The following is a 27138-nucleotide window of genomic DNA, read 5'->3' as shown; positions in this document are numbered from 1 at the left end:
TTCTGCTATCCCATCTTGTGCTCTCTGATGTCCAATATCTGAACATCATTGTTTCATGTATTTTGCACAGTTTTTCAGTTCTTTCAATTGAAAGAATAAGTTCAGTCCCTGTTACTCCACCTTGGCTGAAAGCAAAAGCCTGTAACATTATCTATTATATTCTGAAAATTATTTCCTACTTTATACTAAGTTTTCCTTTCATTTTATGTTTTCCCACCTTTGAACTTATTAACTTTGGAATCTAATGAACTTTCAAAGAAGAGTTCAGGATTGCAGAATTCTGCAAAAACTCACTTAGTATTTCATTATTGGAAAGTTCACAAGAAGGTAACCAGTAATTTTACTCATTCATTCAGGTCCCCATAAAAGGCATCCACAGAAAAATTAATTATGAGAAAAATAAGGCAACATAATAAATATACTGCTGGCAATTAGGATGCCACAAAGGAGTCTGAGATGTTAAAACACATGTTTCAATATAAAAATCAATAAAGTCTGGAAAATTATTAAAGTACCAATGAACAACAAAATAATTCTTTACCTCATAGTAAAGGCTCTAAAAATAGAAGTGGTATAATTTGTAATTTTTTATTAGATGCTGGATCTACATTTAAAGATTTTTAGGAAAGCACAAACACCTAAGGGAAAAAAATAAACTGACTAATTCAATGACTAATCTGTACAGGCAAGAATACCAAAGACCTAACATTAATCAGAACACTGTGCCAACATTCTACCCTGATGATGGGTTCTATCAGATATTATAGTAAGACTTCAAAGTTAAGCTATATCAAGATGCTTTTTACTTTAATCATGAAATAATCTAAACATTAAAAAGTATGGAGAATAGAACAAAAGTTCATTTAACCTATCAACCAAATTTAACAAATGTTAACATATTGTCGTAACTGCTTCAGATCTTTACTATTTTTTTGTTAAATAAAACATTATGGATACAGTTGAAACTTTTTCTCTTTCTGTAGTCCCATTAACCTCCCTTCCCAGAGGTAAGCACTAACTACCCTTAAGTTAGCATACCTTCTTTGTTGTTATATTTTCATTCTGTTGTCATAGCCACAGAAGATAGAGTATTATTTTGTGTTTCAAATTTATAGAGTTAAGTATTTAAAGTAAAGAATCTACAATACATTTTCTACTACAAACAAGAGACCATCACCTCAACACTGTATTGAAGGAATGGCCCCTTTGTGATAAGGTGATAATGTGCTATGACTTTGCTACTACAAATTTATCCTGTTCCTTTCTAAATAGGAGGGGCACCAAGGGAGTGCTTCTTTACAGAAGGATGCCAGATAATAAATGCAGAAGGAGTCACAGAGTTAGAAAAAAATCCCAATTTCTGCAACCACCAGTGATTCAGGTAAGGATCATCAATAGACACTAAAACTACTGGAAACAACACATGCATATCGCCTCAATGTTTATCGCTCCACACACTATTTATTAGTTAGAAAGATACCTTTACAACAGAGAAATCTGGTAGAGAGCACCTTAACCAAATGACTTAAATACGTATCACCAGAGCTTCCAGGTCGGTGAACACATGGAGATACCAGGGAGAATGGCGTACTCCGAGAGGGCACGGAAGCTCCGCACCCTTTCCCCATGCTTTGTCCTATGCATATTTTCCACCTGGCCATTCCTGAGTTTTATCCTTTTATAATAAACTGGTGATCCAGTAAGTTAAATAAGTAAATAAATACCACTAATAATGGGACAAAGCAATACCAAGTGCTTCCTGATGTGATGCAACTAGGAGAAATCACCAACATCAGGGATCAGCAAACTATTTCTGTAAAGACCAGTAATAAATATTTTAGGTTTTTGTGAGCCATACAGTCTGTCACAACTGTGTAAGTGCCGCTGAAACACAAAAGCAGTACATATAACATGTAGACAAATGGGTGTGGCTGTGTTTCAATAAACTTTGTTTATAAAAACAGGTGGCAGGGCTTCCCTGGTGGCGCAGTGGTTGAGAATCTGCCTGCCAATGCAGGGGACACGGGTTCGAGCCCTGGTCTGGGAAGATCCCACATGCCGCGCAGCAACTGGGCCCGTGAGCCACAACTACTGAGCCTGCGCGTCTGGAGCCTGTGCTCCGCAACAAGAGAGGCCGCGATAGTGAGAGGCCCACGCACCGCGATGAAGGGTGGCCCCCGCTCGCCACAACTAGAGAAAGCCCTCGCACAGAAACGAAGACCCAACACAGCAAAAATAAATAAATAAATAAATTTTAAAAAAACAGGTGGCTGGTCAGATTGACCGTGGTTTGTAGATCTGCAAGCTACATGGTAATCCTGCCAAAAATGTTTAACCTGAATCTAATCATAAGAAAACAATCAGACAAATCCAAATTGTGGGGCATTCTATAAAACACAGACCTGGATTTTCCTTTAAAAAAATCAATGCGATGACAGATCAATGAAGGTGGAGGCTGCTCCAGATGAAGGAGATTAAGAAGATGTGACTCGTCATGAAAAGACTCCAAAGAGCCTTAAATGCATGTTCCTAAGGGAAAGAAGCCAGTCTGAAAAGGCTACATACTGTATGATTCCAAGTACATGATATCCTGGAAAAAGCGAAACTAGAGACAGTAAAAAGATCAGTGGATGCCAGGGGCTTGCAGAGAGGATGAATGGGTGAAGCCTGAGGAATTTTTAGGGCAGTTAAACTATTCTGTATGATAATTCATTTGTCAAAACCCATAGAACTTAACAGCACAAAGAGTGAACCTTAATGTATGCAAAGCAAAAACCAAAAAAACATTTAGGAGGACAGGGGATCCCAGGAAAGAATGCAGAGGGTGACAAGAGAATACAGCTGTATTGCAAATAGATGAAATAATCTTACTGAAGAGGGCGAAAAAATGGCGCTGACCTAAATAACTTTGGCAATGAATAGATTTTTGTAAGACTAAGGCAACAGGAACTGCACAAAAGCACTGTACTCTAGTTAACATCACGTTGTTTCCCACCGAGTACCAATTAACAACTCTGATACAGCTATACCTGCACACTGGAATTAAACAAGTAAGTAAAAGGATGGCAGACGTTGGGAGCCAGGCTCCTCACTGTTGGATTGGGGACGTACAGATAAGCAAGGGGAGAAGGCCGGAATGAGCCACGTGATAACGGATTAGAGTTGGAAACATCAGTAAGAATTCATGTTTAACATACAGATTCAGATGGTAAACATGAAAATATTTACACATATGTATAAGTATACAGGTTCATATATTTCTTTGCTCTGTCAGTTAAGAGAGCCTAGAAGAAATGAAACCCCAGGGGTGAAGAGCATACCTAGCAGTCAGATCTTGGCTTCTAACACCATTCTCCAATAAAACAACCAGGGCTCCTAGAGAAATGGCTGACGCTAGGACTGGCTCAGGATATACAAAATGAGCCTGGAACATCTTAAAGTTACCAGAACCACACACAGACGGCATATGTCAAAGGGGCACAGAAGCCAACTGAAAGAGTTTCCAATGACCAAATCTAGAATAATTTGAGTAACAAAATAAATAAACTCCCCCATGCAAAAGAATTCCAAATAAATTAACTCCCCACTCCTTAACTGCGCACTGTGCACAGTGACTTCCTTCCAAAGAGTACATTATGAACAGGGAGACAACCTTACAGTGGGGAAACCTACATTACTTCAGCCAAGCGATCAAGGTCAACATCAACCGTCATAAATCATGTAGAAAGTAGGTGCCCTTGATATGATGTGATGAAAGTGACACTTTATCTTTGTGATTTTCCTCTCAAAAACCCATAACCCCAGTCTAATCATGAGAAAAGCATCAGGAACATTCCAACAGAGGGGCATGTTATGATAGGCCTGACCAGTACTCCCCAAAACTGTCAAAGTCATCAAACTGGGAAAATCTGAGAAATTGCCACAGTTCACAAAGCCTAGGGAGACGTGACAACTAAATGTAATGTGGTATCCTGGATGGGATCCTGGAGCAGAAAATGGACCTCAGTAAAAACTAAGGAAATGTGAATAAACTATGGACTGTAATTAATAATGCATCAATACTGGTTCATTAATTGCAACAAATGCAGCATACTAATGTAAGATGTTAAAATAGGGGAAACTGTGGAGGGGAGAATTAGATATAAACAAATATATAAAAATTAAAAAGATAAAGAAAATCTTTCTAACTATTCTAGTAGTCACCCAATAGAATAGACTGCTCTACAAAGTAACATATCACCAGGAGTAACGGGGTATGAAGAATGAGTTCTGAATTGGAAGGTTGGATAAAATCTCCACAGCTTTCCTCTATTTAATAGATGAAATAATTTTACATTCAGAATCAAGATCTAAAGTATTACAAAGTATTAAAATGCTTCCAAATCAATGACTAATTAAAATGTCATATTATCTAGATAATTGGTTTATTTATTCTGAATCTAGAAAATTTGTCATCTATATAAGGTAATATATGGTACCTCTATGTTCAGAATATCTGATTAACATCAGATATGTTAATAACAGATTTGTTTGTTTTATTATATTTATATGCTTACATATAAATATAATCTTGAGTATTTATTATTGATATATTTATACTTATTTGTAAGTGTTAGTTTATATTTACTATACTTATGTACTATATTTATACAGCTTTAGATTTTAATGGCATGGTGTAGTAGTACAATGATTCTCAATGCAGAATGGATCAAATTTAACCCAAGTTTCTTGGCTAAGGGAGAAAAACAGACACTTATGGGAAGAGACAAGGTTAAGCTATGGATGGCGAAAAGTGACTATGATAAGAAAAAAACAGCTAGAAAGGCAAGAAGGCATCTAAAATAACCCCAAAAGGTCTTTCACCACAATGAACATTTCCGTCTGTGTGCAAGATTCTCTATGCCACAATGTCAAACATCCTTCCAGCTTTAAGTGTTCAAAACATTACAGCAAGGCCAACAGGCACATGAAATGATGCTCAACATCACTAATTGTTAGAGAAATGCAAATCAAAACTATAATGAGGTCAGACCAGTCAGACCAGACCTCAGACCAGTCAGAATGGCCATCATCAAAAAGTCTACAAATAATAAATGCTGGAGAGGGTGTAAAGAAAAGGAAACCCTCCTACACTGTTGGTAGGAATGTAACTTGGTGCAGCCACTATGGAGAACAGTATGGAAGTCCCTTAAAGAACTAAAACTAGAGTTACCCTATGATCCAGCATTCCCACTCTTGGGCATGTATCTGAAAAAGATGAAAACTCTTAATTTGAAAAGATATTTGCACCCCAATGTTCATTTCAGCACTATTTACAATAGCGAAGACATGGAAACAACCTAAATGTCCATTGACAGATGAATGGATAAATATGATGTGGTACACATATATAATGGAATCCATATACATATATATATATACTCAGCCATAAAAAAGAGTGAAATAATGCCATTTGCAGCAACATGGATGGACCTAGAGATTATCATACTAAGTGAAGTAAGTCAGATAAAGACAAATATCATATGATATCACTTATTTGTGGAATCTAAAGTAATGATACAAATGAACTTATTTACAAAACAGAAATAGACTCACAGACATAGAAAACAAACTTATGGTTACCAAAGGGTAAGGGGTGGGGAGGATAAATTGGTAATTTGGGATTAACAGATACACACTACTGTATATAAAATATGTAAACAAGGACCTACTGTATAGCACAGGGAACTATATTCAATATCTTGTAATAACTTATAGTAGAAAAGAACCTGAAAAAGAATATGTATATATAAAACTGAATCACTTTGCTGTACACCTGAAACACTGTAAATCAACTATACTTCAATTTAAAAAAACACTAGAGCAAGATGAACTAAATTCAAAGACTCTTGTGACACTGAGTGAATCCATTTACTTCAGGGATCCTCTTAAGCAAGCAAGGCGGTAGACAAAGATAAAGAGGCAACTTAGTGTAGTGCTTAGGAGTGCATGATGCACAGCTGAACAGCCTGGGCTGGACTGTAGCTTTGCCTTGTATTAGCCACGCAATCTCAGGCAAGTTGGACTGGGTTGGACTGTAGCTTTGCCTTGTATTAGCCACGTAATCTCAGGCAAGTTTCTTAACTTCTCTCTCTGTTCCTTAGTTTCTTCATCTGTAAAATGGAGATAATAACAGTTCCTAATTTAGAAGGATGCTGTGAGGATGAAATGAGATAACCTACTTAAAGTTCTTAGCACAGTATCTGATACATAGTAATGCTTGCTATTATTATTATTAGTTCAAATATTTCTCAGTAATAAGCTATTTAGTCTTTGTTATGTACACAATTCATAAAGGGTAAATTCACCAGCTTTGCAGAGTTCCGCAGTACCTCAAATCAGATGACAAAGATAGGCACAGAGCACACAAGTCAAAAAGGTCTGAACCCCAAAGTTTACCTTTTAATCAGTGGAACACATTTCCCACATGCACAATAGAAACAAGTAGTGGATATACTATTAGTAGCACAGGTGAAAGATGTGAGTAGGCTGGGCTGAGCATCTAGCTGTGATCCACACCACTGCTCTAATGGGGAGCATTCTATGGTACTTGGGAAGGAAAGGACACAGTGACCCCAGGGAGAATACATCTTCCCCTGGCACTGGAGCAGCTTGAAGATTACATCTTATTCTCAAGGACTTCAGAGAACCTATTCTGCACTGTACCAAGAATACCATAGCACTCACTGTATTAACAGTAAGAAACACTGTAACCCATAACACACACAAAGATTTTAAAATAAAAAATGTAGGGATTTGTTTTTATTTCAAAACCTGAATATGCTTTTGGCGATATCTTTTCAAAAGCAGGACCCTCTTTAATTGGCAATATCTCAGTACCAACTCTCAATCTCTCCGTAACAAGTAGACTGACTAGTCTGTTTTCCCTATGGGTTTATATATCTCACTTTCTTCTTAAGCAAGTAATACTGAGCAGTGAAACCACTCAAAATTTGACCAAAAAAAAAAGTAAGGGAGAAGAGTTTAGAAATTTTACAAAGTCAATCAGGAAGTAAAATGTCAAGAATTAACTACATTTTTTAAAGTTAGCTATACATACTTACATTGCACACACATAAACCAAGATCTTGGTCTCCCAATAGCATTCTCCAGTAACAAAATCAGAGATCCTCTGAGAAATGGCTGATCCCAGGGCTGGGGCAGAGAAAGAACAGGACATGTCTGGAACATCTTAGACCAAAAAGTAAGGAAGTGCTCAAAGAAGGATTGGGGACATGTTAAAGAGACATGGACCCAGACTGAAGGGGCTACCACCGGCCAAAATGGGGATGAGTAGAGCATCAAAATAAAATAATAATAGTAAAGAATTATAATCCTTTGAATAAAGTAAGAATCCTTGAGTCCACAGTGATATAAACAAAAGATGAAATAAATGGGGCGGGGGGTGAGAATGGGGGGGTAGGGTAAAAAGCTCTTCCTTACTGTAGAAAAACAACTAATGTATCTAAAAGGAATGATGGAATAAGAAAAATCACCATTTGCCAATCATCATCATAATAACTGATTCAGGCAAGAATCATCAAAGGATGCTGAACTAGTGGATGAAAGTTTGAGAAGCAACAGGACATTCACATAGTCTCAGAATATACCCCTACAAGTTACTTTTCAATTACAATAAAAATTTACAGTGGAGAAACCTGGCAGATATCACCTTAACCAACTGATTAAAGTCACCATTGCCAGTAATGTGGGCAGTCGACAGCATGTGCGTCCTAGTGTAAATGCACTGAGAAGTCAGCATTGTTTCAATGATTTCTCTGCCAAAAGCATAACCTAAATCTAATAATGAGAAAACACTGGAAAAACCCACCTGAGGGAGGCATTCTACAAAATAACTGGGCTGTGCTATTCAAAATTGCCAATGTGATGAAATACAATAAAAGACTCCAGGATAAAGAAATTAACTCAGATTAAAGGAATTAATTAATTAATTAATTAATCTCAATAAGGTCTGTAAATTAGATAATAGCATTGTTTCAGCGTTAAGTTCCTGATTTTCATCACTGTACTAGGTTTACTTAAGTGAATTCCTTGTTTTTAGAAAATACACACAAATATTTAGAGGTAAAAGGGAATCATGTCTGCAACATACTTCTAAAAGGTTCAGAGAAAAAAATGAAGTGGGAGAGTAAGAGAGGAAGGGGGGAGGAGGAGGAGAGAGAAAAACAAATGTAACAAAATGTTGACATTTAGGGAATCTGTGAAGAGCATCCAGCAGTTTCTGCAACTTTTCTGTGTCTGAAATTATGTCAGTTTAAAAAAATTAAGTTGGATATAAAGTACTACATCTGTCGAAACTCATAGAACAGTACACTAAGATCTGTACATTATACCATAAGATAATAATAAAAGCTTATTCTAGATGTTTCATCAAATGTTGATGATTGGAACACTTCAGTAATTAAAAACAGAGGTTAGAAACCCACCAATCAAAATGAAGACTAAATTCATGCCTGCTGCATGTTAAGCTTGAAATGATACAGTAGCACCAGTGAGGCTGGCTGTCACTTCTGTGCCCACAATGACCAGCAGCTCTCGTGACCTCCTGGCTGTACAGAGGCCTGCCACCTTCCTGTCACACTCCCCAGAAGGCCCTCTTGTGCTCAGCCGGGTAACACTACGTTCTCTTACTAATCGGCCTCCAAATACGTAAACCCATTTGTTACAAGCAAACACAGACCTTAATTTTTTTTTTTTTAATTAAAAACAAAAAAAAAGGGAGAAGCCAAACATGATAGTGACAATCTCTGATGAGGGCAAACATGTTGCTAAATAAGCCTCAGGGAAACACTGCCGCTGATGCCAAGGCCCAGGGCAGGAGCCAGCCTCACACCTGGCTTAGAACACAGGTTAATATCTTTCCAAGTGTTTTTTAAAGATTACTATCACTCTAATAGTCAACAATTTTTTTCAAAACACTAATAAAACAAAGTGGCTGAGATGTCTCATACCTTGCTTTAGAAAGACTATAAATTCCTTTACAGTTTGGTCCAACTGAACTCCATGATATACTACAGGTCTGAAATTGCGATGCTCAAATGAACGAATGAGGCGAACCGTAACGGTCACATCTTCGGAAGCCATGTGAAGAAATGCCTGTGGCAAGGGACAATAACGTCAACTCATAATTATCTACAAGGCTGCAGTTCCTCCATCAGCTCTTGGGCACCCAGCCCATCTCTCCCACACTGCACAGTTAACAACACAGCCCCCACACCCAGGCCAGATTCCGGGGCAACCAAAGGGTCCCAAGGTCACTCCCACCTACCCACTGCGATCCTGGACAGCTTTATCACAGTCACGGATGTTCTGACTGGTAGAAAACTGACAGGGCACAGAAGATGAACACAACTGACTCAAGGGTGTGGGTGTGCATGTATCGGGAGAAGTGGGGTTGCACTAAACATGTGACCGCTCTGGTTTGGTACACCAGCGATCTCCTCATTTGGCCCTGAGATGAAGTACACTTATATTAGCGTCAACTATCAGGCTGCATTTTGTTTTGTTTTGTTCTTTTTGTTTTGGCTGCGTTGGGTCTTCGTTGCTGTGCGCTGGCTTTCTCTAGTTGTGGTGAGCGGGAGCTACTCTTTGCTGCGGTGCGCAGGCTTCTCGCTGCGGTGGCTTCTCTTGTTGCGTAGCACAGGCTCTAGGCACACGGGCTTCAGTAGTTGTGGCTCTCAGGCTCTAGAGTGCAGGCTCAGTAGTTGTGGCGCACGGGCTTAGTTCCTCCGCAGCATGTGGGATCTTCCCGGACCGGGGCTCGAACCCGTGTCTCCTGCATTGGCAGGCGGATTCTTAACCACTGCGCCACCAGGAAAGCCCCAGGCTGCATTTTAATTTCACAAATGCTGCCAGATTTCAGGAAGGATTTAATCATGTGCCACGGTATCATCCATCTTCCACACTATTATTTAATTTGAATGTGTTTATTTCATCCTAAAGCTATGTATTGGGTTGGCCAAAAGGTTCTTTCGGTTTTTTCTGTAAGATGGCTTTAGTAGCACTTGGTTGTCTTTAACTTCATTCAAAACAATTATGTTAGACTGTATTGTGACAGCTGTCATATCAGAGTGCATTTAAAAAGAGACTTATCAAAATTGGTGAATTTTTGTGTAGCCATTTTAATATTGAAGATGGAAAAAAGAAAGCAACGTTTTTGGTATATTATGCTTTATTATTTCAGGAAAGGTAAAAACGAAACCAAAATGCAAAAAAAGACTTGTGCAGTGTATGGAGAAGGTGCTATGACTGATCGAACGTGTCAAGAGTGGTTTGCAAAGCTTTGTGCTGGAGATTTCTCGCTGGACGATGCTCCACGGTCGGGTAGACCAGTTGAAGTTGGTAGCGATCAAACCAAGACATTAATCGAGAATAATCAACATTATACCACGCAGGAGATAGCCAACGTACTCAAAATATCCAAATCAAGCCTTGAAAATCATTTGCACCAGCTTGGTTATGTTCATTGCTTTGATGTTTGGGTTCCACATAAGTAAAAAAAACCTTCTTGACCATATTCCCGTATGCGATTCTCTACTTAAACATGATGAAAACGTTCCATTTTTAAAACAAATTGTGACAGGTGATGAAAAAATGGATACTGTACAATAATGTGGAACGGAAGAGATCGTGGGGCAGGCAAAATGAACCACCACTGACCACACCAAAGGCCGGTCTTCATCCAAAGAAGGTGATGTTGTGTATATGGTGGGATTGGAAGGGAGTCCTCTAGTATGAGCTCTTTCTGGAAAACCAAACGCTTAATTCCAACAAGCACTGCTCCCAATTAGACCAACTGAAAGCAGTACTCAACGAAAAGCATCCAGAATTAGTCAACAGAAAAACACATAATCTGCCATCAGGATAACACAAGACCATGTGTTTCTTTGATGACCAGGCAAAAACTGTTACAGATTTAATTCTATCATCAAACCAGGAGGTATTATATTCATGTAAGGATGAGGAAAGACTCAGAGAGATTGCACTAATTGCCCAAGGTCATATAGCTGATAAAAAATGAGGCCAGGATTCAAGCACCAATTTAATTCCAAATCCAATGCTCTCTCTAATGCACTGTTCGAAAAATCATCCCAAACTATTTCCTCCAAAAACTCTGCAAAGTTGCCAATGTTTTGTTTTGGTTTTTGTTTTTTGTTTTTTTTTTTTTGGGTGTGTTGGGTCTTCGTTTCTGTGCGAGGGCTTTCTCTAGCTGCGGCGAGCAGGGGCCACTCTTCATCGCGGTGCGCGGGCCTCTCACTATCGTGGCCTCTCTTGTGGCGGAGCACAGGCTCCAGACGCGCAGGCTCAGTAGTTGTGGCTCACGGGCCTAGTTGCTCCGCGGCATGTGGGATCTTCCCAAACCAGGGCTCGAACCCGTGTCCCCTGCATTGGCAGGCAGACTCTCAACCACTGCACCACCAGGGAAGCCCCGTTGCCAATGTTTTAAAAATAAAATTATGGTATATTTCTAACTAGTAGCAACTACTTCATGCTTTCAACTTTGCATACAACTTACAGCCATAATATGCAAGTACTAAAAAAATACCTGTAATGAGGGGAAAGCAGGGAGCAGGGGACGGGGCGGGGGGTGGTGGTGGTGGGATGAACTGGGAGATTGGGACTGACATATATACACTAATATGTATAAAATAGATAACTAATAAGAACCTGCTATATTAAGAATAAAATTCCAGAAGAAAAAAAACCTGTAATACTAATAACATAAAAAAAGATGTCCAACATCACCAGTAATCAGTGAAATTCAAAATAACCATGAGATATATTACTCATCAAACTGACACACGAAAAAGTCTGACAATACCTAGTGTTGACAAGGGTGCAGAATCAGTTAAGGCTGGCATCCAAACAGGTTCTACTTTTGGAGACAATTTGGCAATATTTAGTAAAGCTGAAGATTCACATACCTTTCAATCCAGCAATTTCATTCATAGGTAGGTGTCCTGGGGACTCTCTCACACATGGCACAAGGAGAACTGTAAAAGAACATTAATAGTAACATCATTTGTTAATCGCAAAAACTGGAAACGACTAAATGTCCATCAGCAGGAGGATAGATAATTATGACATTATCATACAGTGAAATTAGTTCAAGCAGCGAAAATGAATGAACCTGAACTATGCACATCAACACAGATGAAATCTCAGAAACAGTAAGGTGAATGGAAAAAAATCAAGCCGCAAAAGCATCAGACTACACTACCATTTACATAAAGTTCAAAAGCGTAGCTTTTATTATGTTTAAAAGGAGATGATTAATTGTTCTTTCTGAGGCAAAGAAAGGATTATGCAATTAGGGAGAAGTAAAACCGTCGTTTCAATTATACTGGTTGCATTTTATATCTTAAGTAGGATGTTAGGTATAGGAATAGTATAAATTACTATTCTTTAAGCCTTTTAGTGTGTCTGGAATACTTCATAATATACACAAATAAGCCACACTAATTTGGCCTAGAAAGTCTCTCTGAATCATAGAATGCTTACACAAATATTTTACGAAGTTTGAGAGAATATACAGCATGTTTTGCATGAAAAGCAAAGGTTCAGCTGTTTTAATGCATAAAATAATTTGCAGTTATAATTAGTATACTGTTTATAATTAAACAAGTGGTTTTTAAGGAACTAAAAATAATATTTTCCCTCTAAATTAAATCTTTTGATAATTCCATTATTAAATTAAATCTTTTGATAATTCCATTATTAGCTACTATACTATTTGTTATTTTTTGTTGTTGTTATCTAATTCCTTTATTTTTGAGTATTGTGCAGCAAATTCCAGATTTCATATAATTTCACCCTATAACACTTCAGTATGTGTCTCTAACACTGAACACTTAAAAAAAAAACTAAAATGTCATTATCATACCTAACAACACTAATAGCAAATACTCAATTTCATCTAATACTTAGTCCATGTTTGATTTTCTGTCTCCAAAATGTCTTTTTTACAGTTAGCTTGTTTGATTTAGAATCCAAAGTCTACATACTTTGACTTATATATACAAAAGTTTTTAAATTAGGAAAATACAGTGCAAGCTCTTTATAATCTGCCTTTTAAATTAACTTCTTATGCACATTTTCCCATGTATTAAATATTTTTCTTCAATGATTTTAAGGTCTGTACAACATTCCATACTCCTTACCGCCAACATCTTACTATTGGACATTTAGCTTATTTTCAAATATATCACCCATGAGAAAGGCTCTGATATACATACATGAGAAATGACTCATGAGAAGTAGAAAACCTGGGCTCAAGATGAATAAGCATATTTGTTACATTTTTTGATACTGCCAAATTGCTCTGCAGAGGTGTACATCAGTTTTCCCATGAACAGTGTATTCCTTGCAAACACTAGGTATTATAATAGAAAAATTATTATTACTTTTATCCAAATCAATAGGTAAAATAATATCTTTTTATTTATTTGCATTCTTTAGTGTGGTTAAACATGACCAAAAAAAAACAAAACAAACAAACCAAAAAACCCTTACAAACCAACAATGAAAATGTAAAACATATCAGAAAAGTGGACAAAGAATATGAACATAAAAATTTCCAAAAAAATACACTATTTATTATTAAATCTGGTTTTACAGTGCTTCCCAAAAATTCTGACCCTAGAATCTACCAAATAATGGCAGTTCAGCAAGACATTTACAATTTAAAATATACTGAGGTACTTAATAAAGAATCTCTCTCAAGAAAGGGATATTATAAAAGATTCCGTATTTTAGAAGCAGTGTTAACAGATTTGTGAAAATTATGACCAACTTCTTCCTCCTCTCACCAAGCCCCCAAAACAACAAAGAAGCCCTCCAAAGCACACCACACACATACATCCAAACATGCTGCGAAGCCCTGTAATGCAGTCCAAGTTCCCAAAGAGTTTAGAGCTGGACAGATCTAACTTAATTATTGACTCTACCTCTTAGTCCCAACACATAGTTGGATCTCACACAGCTGGACCTCAATAAATAGTAGCTGCTTTTATCAACAGTCTACTTAGGATTAAATAGGTTTGGGCATAAAGACAGCTCATGTAGGCAGCAGATAAAGATAGAGATTCCCAGGTACAATGAAATAAATGATATAAATGGTCTAACCAAGGAGGCTGGGCAAGCTAGCATATGCATGCCTTATGAAACTTTTCTAATTGTAGGTTTGTTTTTTCCACTTAATAAAAAGCTGCCCATATATTGTACTTAAATAGTTGAAGTTTTCAATTTAAAACTCCAAATTTGCATTAATATCTAATTTTGGTCAACAACATATGGTCATCTTCATCAGAAATTTGCTGTAATTTATACTCAGTAACTAAACCATATTAGCTACTATCAGAATGAAGCCATTATTTAATTTGCCTCAAGGACTGTTGGAAATACAGCTTGTTAGTTTAGAGAGCCAGACATACTGTAGAGACAGCTTGGAAAGTCAGTATTACAAATTATAAATGTGACATTTTCCCAGAAGGCTTGACCTACTTTAAAAAAATGAATCTGATCAAGTTTAAAAGGCATTCCTCAAATGAAGGGACAGAGAGGCAATTGGCTAAATTGTTAAGAAGTCAATAACATGAAAAGATGATCAACTTTACTAGTAACTAAAGAACTGAAAATAGAAATAGTAAGATATCAAGTTGCCATCAGATTGGTAAAATATTTTTAAATTAAAAACTGGCCACACCGGTGTTGGCAAGGGTATAGAAAAATAAATATTTTATATACTCTTGCTAAGAACATAAAATGATACAGCCTTTCTGGAGAGGAGTGGGGTAATATATATCAAAATTTTAAATTTGCCTACCCTTTGACATGGCAATTTCTCTTCTACTAATTTACCTGGAAGATAATCACATCAAATATTTTAAAAATCCATGTGTTTATAACGATACGGTTTAAAAAGCCAATTAGTCACTCTGGAGCTAAAAGGGCACTTATTTGTTTTTCTGAAAACTGGCTTACCAAGGTGGGGAGGTGGGCATTGAAAATAAGAAAAATAATCAAATTCTTATACAGACTGTATTTCAAGGTTACCAAATGGCTAATGAAAAAGTTCTTCTTTATAGAAGAATTACAGCTAAAAAGCACTAAAGGAACGATAGAATTTAAAAATCATGATTTACAGATTTATCAAAATGGCTAAAACAAAACAGTGATAACATCAAATGTTGGTGAGGGTGCAGAGAAACTAGATCTTTCATTCATTGCTGATGGGAATGCAAAACCGTATAGCCACTCTGGAAAAGAATGGCAGTTTCTTACACAACTAAACATGTGCTTACCACAGACCTAGCAAATACACTCTTGAGTATTTATGCCAGAGAAATGAAAACTTATGTTCACACAAAAACCTATACATGAATGCTCATAGCATATTCACGTGTAATACCCCAAAACTGGAAACCCAAATGTCCTTCAACATGTGAATGGTTAAACCAACTGTGGTATACTCATATCATGAAACACTGAGTAATGGAATAAACTGTTGATACACGTAACAATTTTGATGGATCTTAAGGGAATTTAAACTGAAAAAAAAAAAAAAACCAACCTCAGAACATTACATACTGCGTAGTCCCATTTGTATGTCATTCTTGTAATGACAAAATTATAGAAACGGAGAACAGTGTTCTGGAGGTCAGCAGGGAGGGAAGGAGGTGGCTGTGGCTATAAATGGGTAGCATGAGAGATCATTGTGATGGAACGGATTCCTGACCATGGTGTTATCCACATTTATCTACACATGTGATAAAACTGCATAAAACTAAATGCACATGCACGTGCATACATGCATACATAAGAAAATGTAAAACCAATGAAATCTAAATATGGTCCATGGATTGTATCAACATCAATTCCCTGGATGTGATACTAGACTACACTGAAGCAGGACGTTACCCTTGGGGAAAACTGGATGACGGGCATACAGGATCACTCTGTATTCTTTCTTACAACTGCATGTGAATCTACAATTATCTCAAAAGTTGCTAAAAGCCATCATTTTGAAAACCCTAATGAAATAATGAATGTAGGCAATGATCATAAAGGGGTGTCAAAACCATTAGGTAAAAGACTGATGGGAAACTTTAGAATGAATACTGCAGGGGCTGACAACACTTGAACTTAGTAATCAAACTTAACAAATGAATCAAGCCTCCGGATCTAACTCCTGGTTTATGGGCTATGATGATGTCTGGAAGAACAAGTTAAATGACACCATAAGGAGACCATGAGCCAAGTTCAGACTGTGGAAAATTCTACTGAATAAATGACTTGTTTTCTTCAACAAATAATTAGCATGAGATATATAGAAGGAGAGGAAGGTTATAAACCAAGAGACTTAAAAGAGATATATCAACCAATGTTTAGACCTTGTACGGATCCTTATTTGCATAATATTAGATGATATTAGGAATTAATATCAACTCTGTTTATTTAATATTATTATGCTTCTGAGTCTTTAACTTAAAAGACTGAGGTATATAGGTGAAACGGTATTATGACTGGTACTTGCTTTCAAATACTCTGACAGAGGGAAAACAATTATGGATGTGTAGATTATTTAAAAAATTGTAGAACATTGGTAACTGCTGAAGCTGGGTGTATGTGGGACCTTATCATACTACTCAATATTTTTTTTCAATTTTTTTTTATATGCTTAAAATTTTTCATAGTAAAATCATTTTAAGAGAAGTGCACAAAGATGTACATTCAAGGAAGATTTTTTCATTGATGTGTTTCTAATAGTTTATAAAAATTAGAATCCATCTAAATGTTCATCAATGAAGACCTAGTTAAGTAAATATGTCACGCTATAAAATAAAATCCCCTGCAGACATTAAAGGGTGAAATGGATCCAGGGATATTAACTTTAAAAGATGGCTATGACATATTAGTGAATATTAGCTCTTGCCTGTTACTTGGTTTATATATCTTTAATATTGCTTGATGTTTTAATAATGATTATGTGTTTTGGAATTAGGCTAATTTCCCTGTATACTTACATTTGCACTTTTCTGATGTATGTGGTATACAGCAACAAAAAGTTATTTTTAAAGCTAAATTATTTCTACTTCCTTTAAGAAAAAAAGAGCTAACTGAACAAAGCAAACAAAACAGAACTTATCAACCACTGTACAGAACAGAGAGGGTCGGAACCTTAGTTATACTACTGACACGTATTGAGGGACGCCAACTAAATCCGGAAAGTATTGAGCAGTGAGGGGCACTAGGAGCAGGTCACATGCCCAGGATAAGTCTACACCTGTCCGAGGTGCACGAAAGGCCTTCCATACTCAGCCCCTCCCTACCCCTCGGATGGTATTCGTCCCCACCACAGCTCACTTTGCACATGTCACGCCAGCAGCAACAACTGCCCATGATTTCCACACGTAGCAGGCTGTTCCAAGCCTCCTCCGCACCTCTCCACCCCCAGCTTCTCCCCAGGCTCCCTGTGCCCCTCGCCTCTTCACCTCACCACACAGGTAGGCAGCCCCCGAAACCGGCCCGGGACCACCTGCCCCAGGACAGCATCAGTCAGCTCCTCCTCTGCCCCAGCTCAGCGAAAGACCCCTCTGTCCTCCCACAGCGCCTGACCGTGTCATACTGCAGTCATCTGTTCATGGTTTATTTTTGTAAACCCAGCAACGTGTGCGTCGTGAGGCACAGCAGAGCCCCCATCGATGTCTGGATAACTGCAGGGCTGAGGAACGCCGGAATTCCTCCTGACACACCAGTCCTGCACTACAGACATAGTACCCAGGGTCTATGAGCTCTTCCAGGGCCATGAAAATGTTTGAGACCTGAAGAAAAACCTCATTGCTCCAGAATATGAAAACCTTTAAAAATCAAAATTAACATTTAAGTAACTACCTACAACACGTAACATTTCAACAGCAACTCAACTCGACTTATATATGTTTGATTTAATACAGGATATAGGTCCATTTTTTACAATGTAGGGTGGGGATCTGAAAAGTAACAGTGCCTAGGGCTTAGGAAGGTCTTTAAACTTCCCTGCCTAAAAAAACCTGTTCTCGCTGGTACCTTACCCAGCTGGTTTGGGATAATGAAGAAAAAACCCATATCCAAAGCAAAGCAAAACTCTTAAAAACAAACAAACAAAGCAAACACAAAACCCATGCAGGAATGACCTCACATGGAGCTCCCATGTCCCTGACAGGTAACCACTGCATCATCAGAGCCAAGAATGGATGTAGCCCAGCACCCTCCCCTCCTGGACCAGCCTTACGGGTCAGGTTGAAGCTGCTTTTTATGGCCCAGGATCCAGCGGCCTGAACAGGGAAGGTGGAAATTCAGCATGGAATGGTCAGGGAAAGTCAAAACAAGCTGCAAGCCAGGTTCGCTAACAGCCTAACAGCTCTCATTCCGAAGCTGGCTCCTCTCCCCGAGGCAAAGTTCTGAGCTAAAGAGCTGTAAACCAGCTTGGTGGGGGTTGGCTCCTGAGGTGAACAAAAAGCTCAGAGCCCAGCATTTATGATAAGCACAAAACAGGCAAATGCATAAAATACTCGACTGATGACCTCTCTCAGCTTAAAAAAAAAAAAAAGTAACTACAGCCAATTCTGGTTACTCGCAGTGGATAAAAAGTAACTACAGCCAATTCTGGTTACTCGCAGTGGATAATGTCTGTAAAGTGGTCGTGAACACTGAATTCGTGAATACCGAACCACTGCTCCTAGGGAAATACAGGGCCAGGTTCTGGGGAGCCTCTGGTTCCTCTAGCCACAACATTTTCATCAGCCAATAAATACATAACCTTGTTTTATGTGCGTTTCTGTTGAAAGACACCTTATTTGACATATATTGTTGATTCATGAACGCTGAACTCACAGCCAACAGTATTACAAGTCATGCCTGAACAAAGCTTACCTAATGCACGGATTTTCTCTGTAAGGCACACACAGCCCTCTTGCACTTAGGAACACTAGATGGCACTACGTTTGGGGACCATTTTAAACAGCGACACCACCAACAACAAGCATAAAAATGTGAAAAGCATGGCATTAAATAAAGCACAATGCAGACAACTGTTTACAGTATGAGCTGAAACAAGACGGCAGCAAGTTGCCTGGTTTGACCTCAGCTGGTAACGTGAATTTTGTTGATTCAAATGTGTCACTGGGGAATGCACATCCGGGAATGACCAAGAAAGTGCCTGAGTATTGCTTTTACTCACAAGTAAATTTTAGTGAGTAGGCAAATTCACAAATACACAATCTGTGAATAATGAGAACTGACTGTATTACCAAAAAGAAAAAAGAAAAAAAAGTGCTTTCCAGTATTTGAAGAAAGCATGCTCTTGATCTTTTTGTAAGAGAATGGAAGAGAATCCAAAATGTCCTTACGAGTTAGAAGCTTTAAGTGTAGAAAAAGCACTCAGCGCTTGGGCAGTTAGCATGGAGAAGATTTTATAACCACCAGGCAAAAGAGTGCACTGGCTGACTTTCCTTTCCACAACAGGCAGGAGAAGGGGTATATGCGACTTGAAAATTAACAGACTCCTAAGGTGAATCATTTTGAAAAACTACAATATTTTGTAAAGTTATATCTACTCCCTAAATTTAAGTATTGTAAAATCAAATTTGTCATATATGAAGTTTGCTTTAAACCTTGTCTTACCCATATGAAAAGGGTACAACTTTCAAAGAACTAACATTCTAACCACATACAAAAATATATATGTATATTACTCACACTAAATGCTTAATTTTCCTCTAGATTTAGGAACTAATATTACAGGGCGAAGAGTCTATTTGCCTTCCTTTTGAAACAAATCAATAAAAAGAAGATAAGAAATACAGTTTATTGTTCTTTTACATGAGGAAACTAAACTGGCATAGATGATCAGGTATAAAAGTAGGAAAAAGAAGACTTCTGCTAAGATTCATCGTTACTCAATATGTAAATGATTCTGACAATGATTTTGGAGTAAATAAACATATGTACTACTAAATATCATCCAAGTATGTCATTTTACCCCTTAAAAAGTTGTTTAAGGGAGAGGGAAAAAACCTCCAGAGAGAGAGAGGGAAAAAACCTCCAGAGAGAGAGAGGGAAAAAACCTACATTCTCTTTATTACTCTTCTTAAAAATACTGAGCACCTAGCACACTGCTAAGTAGGTGAATGAGAAATGTTCACCTTTTAAAGAGAATACAACCTTGGTAAATTAGTAACTTTATATAAAATTCCAATTTAACTAAAGTTCATAAGAATGACAAATTATAATCAAGTCACATTTAAGACTATGCCTAAAATGTTAATTCCATTTTAATCTATTCTGGCCTACTTCAAAAGCATAATTTTTTTTAAACTTTTAAATGGAAAACAAAATTTTATTCTAAAAATAGATCTTGGTAACAATGAAATACCAAAAGCTTGTCATTATAATAAAAAGAAAAAAGTTAACAGAAATTTGCTATAAAAATTTTCAAAAGCATAATTTTTAAGAAATGAAACTATACATTTATAGAGTAGGACCACGTGAGAATCAAATAAATATTTGAAAACCTCTTGGTCTTTTTCTTCCAAATGTTTGTATAATTCAAATCAAAACCCTACTATAGGGACTTCCCTCATGGTGCAGTGGTTAAGAATCTGACTGCCAATGCAGGGGACACGGGTTCGAGCCCCCGTCCAGGAGGATCCCACATGCCGCGGAGCAACAAAGCCTGTGCACCACAACTACAGAGCCTGCGCTCTAGAGCCCGCGAGCCACAACTACTGAGCCCACACACCACAACTACAGAAGCCCGCGTGCCTAGAGCCCATGCTCTGCAACGAAAGAAGCCACCGCAGTGAGAAGCCCGGGCACCGCAACGAAGAGTAGCCCCTGCTCGCCGCAACTAGAGAAAGCCTACGTGCAGCAACGAAGACCCAACGCAGCCAAATAAATAAATAAAATTTTTTAAATTATTAAAAAACCCTATTATATTAGAAAAATCAGTTTATTCATCTTTCACTGACGTGAAACTTTTAAGAAAGAGATTTTCAATGTATTAACTTATGAAAGATTTTAAAGTCTTTGACCTCAGCCATTTTTAAGATAGGTTGAAAAAATAAAGTCTCACACCTTAGGTGCTTAAGATAACATAGGAGGTGCAAAACAAATATTAGTTAAATCAGACAACCACACAAATACTTCTCCATGCTAGAACTGCTTTACTGCAAGATGACATTAGCAGCTGGCCTTTCCTGAAGAAGAGTCAGTCAATCAATTCTAGTGAATAAACCCTTGCTGTTCACCCTGAGTACACCACCCACTGACAAATCAACACCTACAATTCCACAGACCTGCCTTTGTGACCTTCAATTTGGGGCAAATACACAAAATCATAATCTGTTTTCTCTGCTCAAGGCAGGTAAGACTCTCAGAGAACTAACTATTCTGGGCAGTTGAGTTTTCCAAAGGGTTTGAGACTTAACCATTTGGAAAGAATATTTCACGCACTTTCCTTCTTGTTTTAAACAAGGTACACTGAATGTAAATCCGATTTTTCTTGATACGCAATCATCAGTGAGAATGTTAATCCTTGTACAGTGTGTGTGGGAGACGATTCTCCACGGCGCGCTCATGCTTCTGCACGTCTTGCGAGCAGAGGCGCTGGCTGCTCTAGCTCTCAGATATCTTTTCAAGGATGTGTGTATAGCGAACAACCCAGGAAGACAGAGATATTCTCTCCCTCCAGAATAGAGGGCAGGTTGGTTTGTTGTCTACTGTAATAAAAATAACGTCTCTCTCTGGGCTAAGTTTGGGCAGGTTCGCTTGCAGTTTTGTTTTTTTTTTAAAGTGTTGCTACGTTATCTTTTCAATAGTACATTTATTTATTTATTTACTGACTGCACCATGTGGCATGCGGGATCTTAGTTCCCCGAGCAGGGATCGAACCCGTGCCCCCTGCAATGCAAGCGTGGAGTCTTAACCACTGGGCCACCAGGGGAGTCTCTGCTTGCAGTTCTTTATAAAATATTTGGATTCGCTAAACTCAGGGTTCTACAGCTGTGGATTCACGGGGCAAGAGGAAATGACACAAACAGGGAGCTCATGCTATTGGCTGTGCTGTAATACAGTCCTTTGTCTCAGACCCAGGAGTTCCATGTGTTCTGCCAGCGACCAGTAAACTGTGACAGGCTGATTTGTCAGCTTCCGAGTAGGATAAAATCTCAAGACTCTTCACAGTTCTTGACAGTGTGTGACAAGGATGCGATGCTGGCAGAAACATGGCTTTCTGGAACAGAAAAGACAAAGGTCCCATGGGTTTAGGGCATATAAGAAGATTCCCTGGGATCCAGAAGCAAATGCTCTTGTCCAAGTGGTGGGTGTGGGGTTGTAAGGGTTAATTAACCTTTAGAGGATGAGCAGCAAAAGGTAGGATTGAAACAAACTGCCCAACGGTCCTTTGGTCGCTGATCACTCTCCTCGGGGTGGGAGGGGAAGGGGTGCAACCACGGCAATGAGGCGCAAGCCCTGCGGCCCCAGATGAGAGGCAATGAGGCTGCAGCTGTTAAGTACAGTCCCCAGAGCTGAAACAAATTATGTCATCAATGGGGATCTAGAGCTTTTGGGTAACTGAAAAATTCATTAAGTTGAGCCATGAATAGCCACCGGGTCATATGAAACTAAACATATGTGTGCCCTGCTAACTGGCACAGAGCTCCAGTAACCCTCTGTAACCCTGATCCCTCCCCTTGCCCCCTACCCTGACACCTGCTTTAAGGAGGAGCATTAGGGGTGGCCTGAGGTCTCTCTGTCCCCAAGAGAGACTGAAGGCCTTATGCACCCAAGCATACTGAGGAACATCAGGGAAAGGAGGGACTCAAATGTTTATGGCTCTGTGCATACAGGCACCCACGTCTGTCCTACCTGGCCCTGTGCAGGAGGAGGTACTCAGTCAGATTCAGCTAGTGGGATCTGGACAGGATTCACAGCGGGGAAAGGAAACTAACATGAGGAAGTAGATGGGATGCTTCAGGCCAATTCAAAGTACTGTTGTTGTTTCTACATCTGACTGTACAAATGATGCATATATATCCTTATACTTCCCTGTCTACAGTGCCAAAGCAGATTCTCCCCCATCAGGAAGAGCTATAGGTAGAGAAATGCTAGTGGGAGGAGCTCCCCTGCTGTTTGTCATCAGTGGGTGGGTTGGGATGTCACACAATTGCCCTACCCACTGATGTTCAAAGTTTTCAACATATAAAAAATGTCCTGTTGGTTGGCAAGTCAGAAACCTCAGTCTCAATGGTCCTGCGTTGTTATCACACCTCCACCAGCTAAATCCAGCGCTCTACTCAACAAGTAAAGTTTCTTGGGATTATGTGAGTGGATTCATAATGCCCAATCCCTTTGGCCGTCAAGGAACAACAGCTGTCTCCTCAGCCTCCTACCACCAAAAAAGAACGCCAGCACCTTGCTGGTCTCTTTGGGGACTGGAGACGGTGTGTGCCTGGGACGGCTCTGTGACGTGTCAGTGTGGCCAGGCTGAGCTAGAGTGCCCAGAATGCCCTTTCTGGCATGCTTCTGGTTACTCTGAGCCACAAGGGATATTTTCTCCTGAATGTCAGAGGAAGAAGCATATTTTGTATGTACTTTGTAGCATACACATTTTGTAGATGTAATTAAAGTCCATAATCAGCTGACCTTAAATTAATCAAAAGGGAGATCCTCCTGGGCGGGCCTGACTTAATCTGTTAGAAGCCCTTTAGGAGGACTTAGGCGTCCCTGAGCTCAGAGACTCCAAATCACAGCGGGTCTGCACTTGCTCTCCCTTCCCCTGGGTCCTCCCTCCTGAGCGCTGCTTGACACCATGAGCCTCAGCTGGTATCTGCTCCTCATGGGCCCTTCCTGACTACCGGCCTCTGCATGTCTAACCTACTTAGCCAGTCCCCAGCATGGAGTAAGCCAGTTCCTCGTGTGATATGTGTATGGTATGTATGTGTGTGTTCTGTATTTTGTCTTCTACTGGTTCTGCTGCTTCTCCAGTTGAACCCTGATTGATGAAGTCTTCACTTGGACACTCTACTTGGTCTTTTAACCTACAAGGCAGCATCCTGAGTGGCGCCCAAACCAATCAGCTGCATTGAAAGTGGTCTAGCAAGCTGCGGTACATCTCTACCTGTGGGCCCTACAACCCGACGACCCCTTTGAGGTACCAGTCACTGTGGCTGATGATTTTGCAAGCTGGAGCCTCTAGCAAAGGGAAGTCAGCCTCCACCCAGAGGCCCCTTTTGGTCTTGGGCTCCTCACCTCCCTGACACAGCTTGCGATTCTTCAGCCTAACATTCCCATTCGGGAGTGAGTCAACTCCAGCTCAATGACTAATAAGATGGGAAGAACCACACAGGTTCCCTTATCAAATGGAAATGATATGTTTAACAACTTAGCAAGTTGAGCCCTGTGTGCATATCAGTTTGATTTGAAAAAGTGGCAGCTTTCCCTTTGGGGAAAACTTTCTTCTTTACTCTACCACCTGAAGCAAAGTTACTGACTCAACAGGACCCTCTGTTCACAGCAAGGTTCCCCTAAATGCCTGGGCCTAGTTCACAGATGGTTTGGCTAAGCTGAAACCCAGCAGTGTCCATTGGCCTACTGTGACTGTTCAGCCGAGCTCCAGCTGTGAAAAACCAAAACCAGACATGTTCACTCTGCTCAGTGGCAGAACTGAAGGCTGTTCCCATAGCTCTGGCTAATATTCCCATAGATGAATCTTATGTTTTACTTACTCTTGAGCTGTTGCCAAAGGCCCAGCTATTTGATCTACCTCTTAGAAAACCACAGAGTGGCAGATTAAAGACACTTCTCTTAAGGGCTGTGAATCGTGGAAACAATCCTCAGAAGAGTAGAGGAAAATTTCTTTCTTCCCAACACAGCAGACCTCCCAAACCTCCCTAACATCCACAGCTACTTGGTACCGTTAAGCACTGACACTGCCGCCTAAAAAATCAACTAAAAAAGAATTCTCCCTCTACCTCCCTCATCTCCTCCTGGAACACACACCTTAGAATGGCAGCTTGTTCACTGAACACAGCTACCCCCAGAAAGGGATCATCCTCTGCTGTTTCCTGGGAGATGATCAGGACAAAGCGGAAGAGGGGGCAGGGGCAGCTATAGAGACCAGTGTGAAATCCTGGGATTCCACCCAGACCGTTCCTGTGCATAATGCTTCTTTCTTTCCCCTTCAGGTACCCCAGCCAGCCTGACTGGTGCATCTTCCATGTGGCAAGGTGGCCAAAAGGGGGCTTAGGGGATTTGAACATAACTCTGGTTCAGCTTCCTGGATTCTCTTGTTGGACTGACAATGATCTAGATCACATCGGCGGAGTACACTTCAGGCCAGAGTGGGGGACCTAATGGGTCTCCGTAAGTTTTATAAAAGCTCCCTTCAGGGAATAGGAGTTGATTAGAAAAAAGGTGAAGTTATAGCTTCTGGAATGGGACACACACATTTCTGTGGAGGTGGAGGGAGGGAAATAACCTCACCACCTAGGGAGAGAACAACTTGTGCCCCAGGAGATAGGGGTGGGAAGGATCATTCGTTAACTATCTTTTATCTTTCAGAATTGCCCCGGAGCAGTTCTCATGAAGCAGAACACCCTGACAAGGTTCCCCCAAACTGGTATAAGCACCTTAAATTTAACTGACTCCTGAATTTGCCACCCCTGACAGATGGCTCTGACCACAATGATAACCATCACCAACAAGTGTATCAGAACATCTGTCCCAGCTCCTGTACCTCTCATACAAAACACCTATCAACACTTCCAGATGTCTTCTCCACCCCATTCCCACAGCCACTGCTCAGCATGCCATGTTACAGACAAATGACACTCAGCTGGCAGCCTAGTCAAACAAGACAGACTGCCTGCCTGCCCTCAGGCAGTCCCCCCAAAAGCAAGGTTTAAATGCAATAATGTGAACCCAAGTGAAAACCCCAATGCCTTCTATCAGGCTAAAGGTCACACTGGAGGCCCTGACAACCTGTGTGCTCTGAACCATGTGGGTCCCAACTGTAAATTGTAAAGAAATTTCTTTCCAGGGTCACACCAGCACCTCCAGGCCTGTGATTTTGTGTCTGTGCATGTGTGTGTGTGGCGAGGGGGGGCTCCAGTATTAACTTGCCTCTCTCCCCACAATACTGTTATTTGCATCTTAGACCTGCAGGTGTTTCAGAAAACACCATGAGTAAGGTCTCACATGACCAACGACTAGATCAATGGTGGCAATCTCTCCAAAACAGCCCTTGGTTACTCAGGAAAGCTTCCGGGAGGGTTAAGTGCACCCTACGGGCAGTTTTCCCCACAATGAGTCATCCAATTAGAAAAGGTGGTATGAAATCTGTCCCCAGCTTTAGCTAAAGTGATAAGTAACACCACCTCGCCCTCACTGCCAGTGTCATTATGGATGGCAGACTCTAAACTTCTGCCTTTTGCCCAGGGTGGTCTGTGCCAAGGCTAGCACAAGCTGCTGCACCTGGATTGATGCCTCAGACCAAGTGGGAAGGTCAATATAGAAAGTTAGAGAAAGGTCCCTCGTTTTCTAAGGCCCATGGGTGGTTTCTGAGATTTGTTCAGGACCCTGGGGGCATGGCTAAGGTCAATTCCGCAGGTTGGTCTAGTCCTGCTGCTTGGAGTCTCACTGAGAGTAGCCCTAATTAAATGCTGTCTGAGACGAATGGAATTGACTTAGTCCCAGCCCGTCAGTCAGATTAACCAGAGTGGCTGAGAAAGTGGCACACCCATAGGAAAATTCAGCAGAATATGGTGTAGAAATGAGGAGTGGCTCTTAGTGGAAGACAATTTTCCAGGAGTCTCTGAGTTTCTGCGTATCTTGTAAGCAGAGGCACTAGTGGCCTTTGTTCTGGGCTATCTTTTCCCAGGATGTCTGTATAGCCTACAGCCCTGGAGGACAGTGTCTGCCCCCAGCACAGGGCCAGTGTGTTTGCTCTCCAGAATAACAGAGTTGCCTACACATGCCTGATCCAATTGCCCACCTCTCCCATTCTCCCTTCAATCCATTCTAAACGAGACTTTGCACTCA

At 39.9% G+C, this 27138-nt stretch overlaps 2 protein-coding genes across 6 annotated transcripts in view; one reads left to right on the top strand and one right to left on the bottom strand.

The window, feature by feature from the left end:
• Positions 1 to 1414, top strand: part of STEAP3 (STEAP3 metalloreductase) — a 136844-nt gene extending 135430 nt beyond the window's left edge. Inside the window, exon 5 of the mRNA XM_082465898.1 lies at positions 1273 to 1414. Coding sequence (XP_082322024.1) covers positions 1273 to 1317 — 45 coding nt within the window. The 3' untranslated portion in view covers positions 1318 to 1414. The remainder of the gene's footprint in view (positions 1 to 1272) is intronic.
• Positions 1 to 27138, bottom strand: part of LOC309662757 (UPF0538 protein C2orf76 homolog) — a gene marked incomplete at its 5' end in the record, with an annotated part of 83778 nt that overhangs the window by 43657 nt on the left and 12983 nt on the right. For 4 of the 5 annotated variants that reach the window (XR_014264928.1, XR_014264929.1, XM_082465946.1 and 1 more), the window contains one exon: positions 11985 to 12053. Coding sequence is in view for 3 of the 5 variants with exons in the window: in XM_082465946.1 (XP_082322072.1) it covers positions 11985 to 12053 (69 nt within the window). Of the gene's footprint in view, positions 1 to 9011; positions 9157 to 11984; positions 12054 to 27138 lie in introns of all 5 variants that reach the window. The other variant, XM_082465948.1, reaches the window with a different exon arrangement.

This window comes from Balaenoptera physalus (genome assembly GCF_965194825.1).
Source record: "Balaenoptera physalus genome assembly, chromosome: 6".
Taxonomy (NCBI): domain Eukaryota; kingdom Metazoa; phylum Chordata; class Mammalia; order Artiodactyla; family Balaenopteridae; genus Balaenoptera; species Balaenoptera physalus.
The sequence above is the reverse complement of the archived record's forward strand: the minus strand, read 5'-3'. Positions and strand labels throughout refer to the sequence as shown.